A 12,203-nucleotide genomic window follows, 5' to 3' on the forward strand; every position below is an offset into this window, starting at 1 on the left:
TGATGCCTACAAGGGAAGAGCCTCTGGGGGCTAGTGTGATTCCGGAGGGCTGATTTTCTCATCTTGGAAGCAGGGGGAGCCTGGGTGTAAGCTGAAAGGACACTAAAGGGGGCCCAAAAGGGACAAAACTCGAGAGATGTGGATTTGTCTGCCAAGCCCTGGGCAAACGACCCTGCCCGCCTGTGAGTGTGGTACCCCCTCCTCCAGGCGCCTCTCCCAGCTGTGGAAGTAGGGGACTCTAACGTCCTGCCGGTCTGGGTTTGCCCATTCCGGGCACAGGGAGGGCAGGGCTTGCTGGCCGCCTGTTGGCCCAGTGGTCAGCCCGAGAGAGAGCATTCATTCCTACACTGGGGATGAGAGGCCCCAGAGATGGACAAGACAGGAGCTCGCATCCGCCCTGCCTCCCCATCTCAGGATTGGCTTCTGGGGGTGCACAGGCGGCAAAGATGAACCGTTTAGCATTTCTTGTGGGAAAATGAACTTGAGAGATTCTATGGGAGGAGTTGCACGCTATGAGCTCGGTGATATAAAAATGTATAAAAGTACAAATCGGTCCCCGCCCTGTGCACGGGGGCCGTTTGCAGAGAGCAGCTCTCTTTGCAAGAAGAGCGCGTTTTCCTTCTCCTCAAGAGTAGACAGCGCCGTCCTGTGGTTTTCAGGGTCTCTGGGGGTTGCGTGGGTTAGAGGGTGACAAGAGCCACTCATCCACGGGGCCATGGGGCAGAGGGAGTTCAAAGCAACTGAGATTAGAAGAACCAACTTGTGGGGTTGGGGGGAAATGTGAGGCACATTAGCCGGAATCCATCCTGAAGGTTCGGCTCGGAAATAACAGCGGCATATTGATCTGGAATCTGAGAGCTGGTGTTTTAATTCTGTCGCCATCTCCTTGTACTCCTCGCATCGATGTGCGCTCTGCAGATAAATGGTCTTTGGTGCTTTTGTTTCATTATGGCTCACAACCAGTGAAGGCCACTGGCCCTGGGATAGGAGACCTTCTGGAGAGGGACGTTCTGACGAATGTCACCAGCCGGGTTCCCTCTTCCTTCATGTTTGTGGGAACTGTCCTCTAAGCACAGGAGACGGGAAGGAGTAAAAATAATTCCGATTTCCAGTTGGTATTTCAAGTCTCATTTTGTATTTCAGTGTAAAGAAAAGCACATCTCTCTTCTTCAACATTTCTTCCTTGACCTTTAGGCTTTCAGGCACCTTTAAAAGAAGAGAACCACATCACTACTATTTTCTTCTTGGGCTAACTATGTCTTGTTTCCCGTTTGCATATAGATCTCAGAACATCACCCTGATCCCTTATGATGAACATAGGTACAGGAGGACGTTTCTGTGTCTCAATTGTCTGTGAATCGTATGCCTCCTTGCCCAACTGCCCCTCTTGGAAGAGCAGTGACTGGCAGCTGAGGCCAGCTGCTTTGTTCTAGTATGTTCTACTTCCTGGGAAGTCTCCTGACTTTATCTTACAGCTCTTCCTTTGAAATTTCCATTTCTACCATCATATTTTTAATTTCTAAGGTCAATCTTATTCTCTGAATAGTCTTCTAAAATAGCATCCTGCTCTTGTGTGTGTGTGGGTATAAACATGTGGCATTTCTTAGCTGAGCATGTATTTTTGATAGATTAAAATGCGTCCTGAAAGGTCTGTTAGCACTAGAGCTTGTAGACTGGTGCATGATGGCTTTTTGTTGGGGGACTCCACATATCAGAATCGGCAGGATTTCCCCTCTACCCAGAGGGGACTCCCCACTCCTTCTGCCTGGCTTCACATGGGGCAGTGGGGTCACATGGGGTTCCCTGAGCAGCATCTCAAGGCCCCAAGCCTGGCCCTGTCTGATACAGGTTTCCTGGAGGCTCAGCTTCCACCTCCTCCTGGAAGGCAGGAGAGTCTGTCCTCTGGTTTTGTGGCCAGGAACACCAAGGGTGTGTTTTTGTGCAGAATTTCAACAGTTATTGCTGCTTTCAGCCTTGTCTTCCAATTCTTAATATGTTCAGGGTAGATTCTGTGATACGACTTGTCTTCTTTCTCAGTGGCTCTCCTCCCTGGTGGCCCATAAGTTTCCAACTTCTTCTTTCTCAGTGACCACTAGACCACATGCTTTTGTTGACATCACGTGTCTGGTGTCTCGCCTCCTAACTGTCTGACCTTGTGAATTTGTGTCTTTTGTTCCTTAAGCCATTTGACAAAGATGATTGGAGGGAGTGGATAAAAATGCATGTATTCGATTTCTGACGTATAATGGACCTCTGTCCTAATCAGCTTTAAAGAATTATTTAAAAGAGAGCATTGAGATGAGACCTTCCTATATAAGCAGACCTGGAGGTTACTATGCTCCCATTGGATTCTGAAGAACAAATATTAGAAATGCAGAAATTAGAACTCATAAGTCTTACAGGGTGATGCCTACAAAAATAGATTATGTAGTTTTTGGGAGCTATGGTTTTGCACAAAACCAGTTCTATCTCTACCAAAGCAATGCCATGCCTTACCATACTTCTCCTCTAGATCCTTTTAAAATTTTTTTCAAATTTTTGGAGATACATATATTGTGAACATGTGAATTCTAGGTTAATTATTGTATAGATGTGGGCCATGTTTCTAAAGCTTATTTTTACCATACTTCTTTCTTTCTACAAAAGCAAAACAATTTCCTTTTAGAAAATACTGGTGAGAGGGGCGCCTGGGTGGCTCAGTGGGTTAAGCCGCTGCCTTCGGCTCAGGTCATGATCTCAGGGTCCTGGGATCGAGTTCCGCATCAGGCTCTCTGCTCAGCAGGGAGCCTGCTTCCCTCTCTCTCTCTCTCTCTCTCTCTGCCTGCCTCTTCGTCTACTTGTGATTTCTCTCTGTCAAATAAATAAATAAACTCTTTAAAAAAAAAAAAGAAAATACTGGTGAGAGATAGAAGAAAATATCCTCTTCTCCTACTCCCACCAATGAGAAATAACCTCTCCTGTCCTCTGGTTCTACATTTATACTAGGTCAGAACTGATACCCTTGGTCTTCATGGCTATGTCCTTATTCTTTTCCAGGATACCGGGGTTGGGAAATCCAGCATCGTGTGCCGATTTGTCCAGGATCATTTTGACCACAACATCAGCCCGACCATTGGGTAAGTTCCTGTATCTTCTTCTCTGTCACATTTCTTCCTTCCAAAGCACTCAGAGAGGTCACTTTGTTGCCTGCACCTTCAAGCAGTTTTCACCCCAGCTTGCAAGAATCAATCCCAACTGTAAAGACTTTGACAGAAATGCAGTGACTTCTAGGCAGGATGTCCAGGCTTACTGTCCCTGCCAATAATTCTTTTTTCCAAGCCGACTGTCCTCTTGGGCTTCAGCCTAAGACCATCTCCTTGATCTCCAAGAGCATTACTCTGCAAATCACGTCGGCTTTATTTCCAGATGGAAGATGACACAGGACAAATCCCCGAAGGTCCTGCTTTGAGTTGCCTGCCAGTAAGCCTGGAAACACGGTCCACTCACACAGCACAGTTGTCCATAGTCTGGGGGGCAGATGGATTTTCCTTTCTGGATTAATCAAGTGTTAGCATTTCCATTCTTATGCTTGGGGAGGGGAGATAGATTGTTTACGTCTGAGACCCCCAACCTTAAAATATAGGAGCGGTTTCTTATTCCATTTTCCCCTTTCTACAGATGGTTTTGCCAGATATGCTTTGCTGTGCCGTTTTGTACGTGCTTACTTTCTCACTCTCTTTGAAATTGGCCGCACTAAATTTTCTCCCTGAAGATATCATGCTCTTCGCAGAGGGCAAATGTTTTGTCTCCTTCAGAAGGGAAAGAATGTGTGTCTGTGTTTTTGGAACACTGTGGGATTGATGAGAACAGGGGCCATTGTCTCTGTCACTTGTAATTGGAGAAGATTCATAGCAGGGTAAAAGTAGATGCTCCAGCGTTGGTTGATAGGTCAGTAGTCGGAGTGAGGTAGGTGAGAAAATCCACTACATTTTGTAGTTTAAAATGGTTTAAGAAACATGTTTGTGAAAATATGCGCCAAGACCCATGACGCCAAGCTAACAAGTTTGCATAGATGTTGGCAGAGGACACATGATTCCTGGATCAGACACAGGGGAAGCAGTAGTAATTGGGAGTGTTCTCATTTTGTATTGGTTCCTGGAACACTAATTTCCTGTCAGGTTATGTGAAGAGAATCAGAAGAAATGCTATATGCAGTGAGTTGAGTTCTGAGAGAGGACCCCCGAGTTTAGGGAACCCAAATCTTTTATAATGGGAAGTATGCGAGTCTGTGAGACTATTTTCTTTTTGTAATGATTTTTCTAAATAAAAAGGCAATGCATGTTCTTACCAAAGATTTAGGTAAGTGCCACGCATGACTTTTACACATAGGTATAAGCATCATTGTGCTTATAAATGGTAGATCATTTGCGTCACAGTATCTTGGGTGAAGCAAGTCATAATGCCAGCTCAGATTCAAGGGAGGAGAAGTAAATCCCCCCTCATGGTGGGAGGGGCAACATTCCGATGGAGATTGGTATGGACCACTGGTATCCATTTTGGAGACAAGTCAAACTCTGTTGACCCTGCTTTGTGTAACAAATTTCGGGTTTTTAAAAAAATTGTGTATTATTTGGAAATCTGTATTTTACCCTCACTTTTTTCTGTAAACCCAATACTTCTCTAAAAAAGTCCATTAATTAAAACATTATGTATTCATTCCTCAAATTATAAGGCTTATTATGAAAAATTCAGACCATACATAGAAATGTAAAATAAAACTTGAAATCAGAGGATTTCATTAGCTCTCTGATCCCATTTTCTTCAATCTTCAATATTTAGTCTAAAGTGTACATTTAACATACTTCTTATAAGTGTTTTCTGTGTCTATGCAGATGAACAAATACATAATTTCTAAAACCAAAAATGATATCACATACTACCTGACATGGCACAACATGCATTCTCCATCTTCTGCCTTATTTTTCTTTCATAAATACAAATTTCTTAGAAGACAAAATAAATGGAACACTTACATGCTGTCTTTATAGTTCTTTGACAGAGTCAAGATTAAAGTCTAATTTTTCTGATTATAAACTTCATGTTCATTCTAAAAAAAACTACAGAATTTATAAAAATTGGAATCATAGTGCACATACAATTTTTATCCTCTTTTCTTCTTAATATATTTAGAACATTTTCCTATAATACCATGTAATCTTTAGAAACATGATGGAAATACTATTTTCTCTTATTATATATTCATAAAAAATTGAAAATGAAGAAAACTGTGAAGAAAATATAAAAACCACCCATAATCTGGGGCACCTGGGTGGTTCAGTTGGTTAAATGTTTGCATTGGGCTCAGATCAAGATCCTGGGTGCTGGGATGGAGCCCTGTATTGGGGAGCCTGCTTCTCCTTCTCCCTCCTGCTTGTGTTCTATCTCTCTCTCTCTCTTTTTTTTTTTTTTTTTTTTGGTGTGTGTTCTATCTCTTGCTCTCTCTCTCTCTCTCTCAAATAAGTAAACAAAATCTTGAAAAAAAATCTAACCCATAATTTGCCTTCTGGAGTAGCTATCGTAAATATCTAATACATGTTCTTTTAGTGTTTTTGCTAGATGTATGTAAAATCTTTAGTAATTTAACATTGTATTATGAATTCCATGTATTATGAATGGTCTTTAAAAACAAGTTTCCCCAGTTTTTTGGAGAAATAATTGACATACATCATTGTATAAAAAAGCAGTGTTTTGGGGGGGCACCTGGGTGGCTCAGTCAGTTAAGCGTCTGACTCTTGGTTTCAGCTCAGGTCATGATCTCAGGGCCATGGGATCGAGCCCTGTGTTAGCCTCTGCTTTCAGCATGGAGTCTGCTTGTCTCTCTCCCTCTGCTCCTCCCTGCCCTCTCTCTCTTTTCAACATCTCTCTCTCTCTCAAATAAATAAATACATACAAACTTAAAAAAATGATTTTTAATGATTGTATTTTCCATTTAAGGCATTGAGGTTATCATTTTTTTAAACTTTTTTTTTTTATATTTTATTTATTTATTCGACAGACAGAGATCACAAGTAGGCAGAGAGGCAGGCAGAGAAAGGGGGGAGGCAGGTTCCCCATCGAGCAGAGAGCCCGATGCAGGGCTCGATCCCAGGACACTGGGATCATGACCTGAGCCAAAGGCAGAGGCTTAACCCACTGAGCCACCCAGGCACCCAACTTGTAAAATAATGTATGATGTATATCCTGGAGCATAAGTATTTGCAGGTACCTCTGATTATTTCATTAAGTTAAATTCATAGCAATGGGAATGATTCAGTCAAAGAATATGAACACTCTTAAGGGTCTTGCTAGATATTGCCAAATTTTTTTTCAGAAAGGTTGTCCTTATTTTCCTGTACACTTACCAGCTTTAAGTCTTAAAACATTTTTTTTTACATTTTTTAAAAAGATTTTATTTATTTATTTATCTCAGAGAGAGAGAGAGCACAAGCAGGCAGAGAGGCAGGCAGAGGCAGAGGAAGAAGCAGACTCCCCGCTGAGCAAGGAGCCCGATGTTGGACTCGATCCCAGGACTCTGGGATCATGACCCGAGCCGAAGGCAGTGGCTTAACCAACTGAGCCACCCAGGCGTCCCTCTTAAAACATTTTTGTATATATGATTTTGAATTGCTGTTTTCTGCTAAACTTCAAACTGAAGCATTTTTTCATACCTTAAGATTTCTTCATAAACATAATATTAAGTGACTGTAAATTCTGGGCTGTTTTGCTTTCTGTCTACATTCCTCACTTTTCTTCTGGAGTCAAGGTTGAGATGGGCTCTACCATTCTCATCTGTTGTCCTTTCCTGAAATAGTTCAATTGCCCAATTAAAAAACCCACTCGAAATTTACGTTCTCTTATGATTTTGAAAAAAGTGTTCCCACACCCCAGCTTCGGAAAACTAAAGCTAGCAGGAACAAATGCCTTTCTTGGACGGTGTTATATACAGACTGCCGTGCTCATGGTCTAGATGCTGGGTTTGGTGCGCTGGGACTCTGGCTTAGCCCTGTGTTTTGTTTAGCCTGCCCAGTGCGTTAACATTTTTAAGTCACTAATGAAGAATTAGGAGACTTTTGCATAATAAACTGCATTTCTGGCTTCTTTTAAAAAATCAGTAGCCTTGGTGTACCGGGTACCCATGCCCACGTGGCAGAAACTACTGTCCCTGAGCCTTGGGTGCTGTGTGGGTGGGCGGACTCTCCTTTCCACAGTGCTTCTGCTGTTTACTGTTACTATTATTTTTATCAGTATTAATTTTACACCTAGTCCCCTTGGTTCATTTGTATGGTTGCTGCCTGGTCCTGGAGACATTTGAGTTCAGGCCCCTGGCCCAGGGCCTTTCTCACTCTTAACGCTGCTGGCCTCAAGAATCAGGGCAGCCGGGTGAGGCACACTCGGCGTGTGAGCAGTGAACTAATGACTCCGACCAAGTGAGTCCACTTTCGAAGTCTACCCTTGTCTTCCCACTGTGATCAAAGTACCACTGGGGAAAGGCCGTAAAATGTCATTGTTTCAGCATCGAAAGAGTTCATTCTTATCATCTTCTGTGACTCACAATGAAAAATCTTGGCTTTGCTATTCAAGCAGATTGTGTTGACATCTTGAACATATATGTGTGTGGATGTGTGTGTGTGTGGATGTGTGTGTCTCCCTTTCCGTTTCGACTTTTACAAGGTAATTGTGTTACTTCTCTGCCAGATTTTGGTTCCCACAGATAATGAAGTCCATTCAGCATTGCCAAGCCTCCCCCTGCCACCAGTCTGGAAGATAATCTAACGAGAAGAAAAGATGCTTGAGCTTTTTAAGATGGAATGTGAGCAAAGCTGTTAAAGGAAAAAAAAAAAAAACAAAAAACCAACAACCCAACCAACCAAAAGAACAAGGATTGTCAGTCATCATTTCAAATATCAGTAGTCTTTTTTTAGTGGCAGGAAATGAGGAATAGAGAGGGGTGTGTGCATGAGTGTGCATGAGTGTGTGTGTGTGTGTGTGTGTGTGTGTGTGTGTGATCAGCATGACAGCTATAACAAAGCTGTTCCTCGAAGGCTTACTGTGTGTCAAGCAGGAATTTTGCAGATATCCTTCCCTCATATCCCCCAGATATGCAAAGTAGATATTGGCTCTGTTTCTCAGATGGGGAAACTGAGGGGCCATCTAACCGCTCATTCTGCCCTTCTGGAAAAGAGGACAGGCCTCTGTGTTTTGTTCCTGACTGTGCTGGTAGACTCTTTGACCATGGGCAAGGCAGTCTCTCAGGACTCGGATTTTACCCCCTGATCTGTGGACTGAAAAGGTTGGCCTGGGTATTGCATGTTTTTTCCATCTCTAAAAATCTCTGGTTCCAAGATTTTTAAAGGCATGAACTTGGTTTTCTAAGCCTGAGAACTTTTTAAGGGCCCAATTGGTGTATTATTTATCCCAGCACCTAGAGTTTATTGAAGAACAAATGAAAATCTGGCTTACATCAAAGTAAAAACAAAACCCAAGGTATTTATGGAAAAATTCTCTAAATAAAGTTAAAGGCCAAAGGGTAAACCAGAAAAAAATATTATTTAAAACATACTATTACAAAAGTTAGTGTAAAATACTCAAGAAGTGAAGAAGAAAAGGAGGAGCCACCCCAGCGAAAAAGTGGGCAAAGGTCATGAGCTAAATATTTACTAAAGAAAAATGCAAGTGAACAGTAAACACTAAAATGACGTTCAAAGTTGTAAGAAGCACAATAAAAATGGGAATGATGTATCATTTCTCCTTATCCTACTGGAAAAGATTTGAAAGATCAGGATTGACTTGGGAGAAGGGCATCTCCAACATTGTCATCATTGGCATGTAGGCTGGTCCCACCCAGTGTGGCATGTATGTTTCTAAGGAAATAGTTGCACAAGGACACAAAGATAGAGGTACAAAGATATCCATTTAATCAATGTCATAATAGTGGAAAATAGGTGACCAAAACATCCATCAGTGGCGTAGTAAAGCCATAACATGGTGTAATATATTTAGTCATTTTTGATGAAGATGTTGATCTATAGTTATGTAAATGGAAAGATGTCCATGATAACATCGAGTGGAGGGAAAACAAAGTGTATGCAGACTATGAGCAATTATGGGTATAATCATTGTATAAAAATAATTCAGGAGGACATACACCAACAGTGATTGTGACTCTGGTGACGTGACGATTAATTTCTATTTCTCCTGTGCTTTCATTTTTTGACTTTCTTTTTTGGTATGTCCGTCTATTGCTTTTGTAATGGGAAAAATAATAAAGACATTTCCATTTTTGGAATATATTTACTCTTATCAGTAGTCTGTGTATATTTTAAGCACTTTAAAAGAAATAAAGCATCATAGGACAGTTGTGGTTTTGATAATATTGGGTCATATCGCTTAGAAAAATACTTAGAATTTCCATTTAGTACAATCGTCATTTGATAAATAAAACTGTTAACTTTTGGCTTTGTGTATGTTTTGAGGAGTGTGTGGGAATTGCAGGAACATATGCTTTTCTACTTGGGACTTGTGTAGTTTGCCTCTTAGTGTTGAGGAAAAGTAGGAGAAGTTGAGGAGACATTACTGGGGTGAGTGCTGAGTAACGTAGGGCTGGACAGTGGGCTGGATCCACTGGGTGGGTCTGCAGGGCCATAGGAAGCAGGGTAGACAGCCTGACACCTTACCCCTAAAAACTCTACTTTGCCTCTCCTGAGAATAACATAATGAGGATACCATTATCACACACAGAAAATTAATTTTTTAAAAAGATTTTATTTATTTATTTGACAGAGAGAGATCACAAGTAGGCAGAGAGGCAGACAGAGAGAGAGGAAGGGAAGCAGGGTTCCTGCTGAGCAGAGAGCCTGATGCGGGGCTTTGTCCCAGGACCCTGGGATCAGGACCTGAGCTGAAGGCAGAGGCTTTAACCCACGGAGCCACCCAGGAACCCCGAAAATTAATTTTTTAAAAAAGGTATTTATTTATTTATTTGAAAGAGAGAGAGAGGAGAGAAAGTGTGGGGGAGGAAAAGGGACAAGCAGACTCCACGCTTGAGTGATCAAGCCCTATGAGGGGCTTGATCCCGTGACCCTGAGATCATGGCCTGAGCTAAAAGCAAGAGTCAGATTCTTAACTGACTGAGCCACCCATGCGCCCCTAGAAAAATTGTTATCTGACATAATATGTTATATCTTATTATATATAATATAATATAATATATAATATATTATATCATAATATCTGAAAAATATGTTATCTGACATAAAATCTAAATTTAAATTTCCCTAGTTGTCTTCAAAATGTCTTTTAAAAGTTATTTCCCTCCTTATTCCAGATTCAGCCAAGGGTCATTTAGTTGTTTTATCTCTTTCTTCTCTCTTAATTTAGATTCTAGAACAATCTTCCTGCCTTTTGTCTTGTTTGCTTTTCATGACGTTGATTTACTTGAAACCATTTGGGCCAGTTGTCTTGTAGAATGCTCCACATTCTGGAGTTGCCTTACTGGTTTCTTAGGATTACATTCAGGTGAACTGTTTTTGGCTGGAATGCTGCTCAGGGGTTGTATCTGCTTCTTAATTCCATCACGTGAGGAGTCTTCTCTTGTCTGGTTGTCCCATTGCTGGGGAGACTCACTACATTTTCATGAATGGGAAGCTTTATCTCACAGAAAACAAAAAAAGTCAAGGGTATAAACTTTCCACGTGCTGTATCTTTATGTCTTTCATGAACGCAAAGAACAGGTTTGTTAACAGGATATATACAAAAAAGAAACTATCAAGTGTTTCATTATCTGCTGAGGGTTTCAAATCCTTCCTTTTTTTTTCATTATTTAATTTTTTAAAATTTTTTATAAACATATATTTTTATCCCCAGGGGTACAGGTCTGTGAATCACCAGGTTTACACACTTCACAGCACTCACCAAAGCACATACCCTCCCCAATGTCCATAACCCCACCGCCCTTCTTCCAACCCCCCGCCCCCAAGAAACCCTCAGTTTGTTTTGTGAGATTAAGAGTCACTTATGGTTTGTCTCCCTCCCAATCCCATCTTGTTTCATTTATTCTTCTGCTACCCACTTAAGCCCCCATGTTGCATCACCACTTCCTCATATCAGGGAGATCATATGATAGTTGTCTTTCTCCACTTGACTTATTTCGCTAAGCATGATACGCTCTAGTTCCATTCATGTTGTCGCAAATGGCAAGATTTCATTTCTTTTGATGGCTGCATAGTATTCCATTGTGTATATATACCACATCTTCTTGATCCATTCATCTGTTGATGGACATCTAGGTTCTTTCCATAGTTTGGCTATTGTGGACATTGCTGCTATAAACATTCGGGTGCACGTGCCCCTTTGGATCACTACGTTTGTATCTTTAGGGTAAATACCCAGTAGTGCAAGTGCTGGGTCATAGAGCAGTTCTATTTTCAACATTTTGAGGAACCTCCATGCTGTTTTCCAGAGTGGTTGCACCAGCTTGTATTCCCACCAACAGTGTAGGAGGGTTCCCCTTTCTCCGCATCCTCGCCAGCATCTGTCATTTCCTGACTTGTTGATTTTAGCCATTCTGACTGGTGTGAGGTGATATTCCTTTTTTTTTTTTTAAGGGAGAAAATGTAAATATTTGGTGAACCACCAACCTTTACCCTTGCATGTATAAAAGCAGGGTGGGGATGGGATATGGTATTGCTACTAGTGTTGGGTGCCGAGCCTGCATACTACGACTTGCTCAGAGACTAGCTGCCCCGTCCATTCTTCACTGTTGTAATAATACATTTTTTAAATCTTAGGTTTTATTTTCTTTCCTGAGATTTGGGGCATATTATCTGAGAACTATTGAGCATACTCTCTCAGGACCGTGTATTTGGTAGCCCGGGGCTTTGAATGCATTCTTTTTTTTTTTTTTTAAGATTTTATTTATTTATTTGACAGACAGAGATCACAAGTAGGTAGAGAGGCAGGCGGGGGGGGGGGGAGAAGCAGAGTCCCTGCTGAGCAGAGAGCCCAATGCAGGGCTCCATCCCAGGATCCTGAGATCATGACCTGAGCCAAAGGCAGAGGCTTAACCCACTGAGTCACACAGGCGCCCCGCATTCTTGGCTCTTTAAAGACAATTTCCTTCCTTAAGCCTCCATTTGGACTAACAGAATATGAAGAATACTTTCTTTTGGGTGACGGGATTCTAGCAG

At 41.7% G+C, this 12,203-nt stretch overlaps 1 protein-coding gene across 1 annotated transcript in view; it reads left to right on the forward strand.

Moving 5' to 3' along the window:
• The window catches only part of RAB31 (RAB31, member RAS oncogene family), a 129,740-nt gene that overhangs the window by 53,057 nt on the left and 64,480 nt on the right, over positions 1–12,203 (forward strand). Inside the window, exon 2 of the mRNA XM_044243410.1 lies at positions 3,037–3,116. Coding sequence (XP_044099345.1) covers positions 3,037–3,116 — 80 coding nt within the window. The remainder of the gene's footprint in view (positions 1–3,036; positions 3,117–12,203) is intronic.

The sequence above is a fragment of the Neovison vison genome, chromosome 3, assembly GCF_020171115.1.
Source record: "Neovison vison isolate M4711 chromosome 3, ASM_NN_V1, whole genome shotgun sequence".
NCBI lineage: Eukaryota > Metazoa > Chordata > Mammalia > Carnivora > Mustelidae > Neogale > Neogale vison.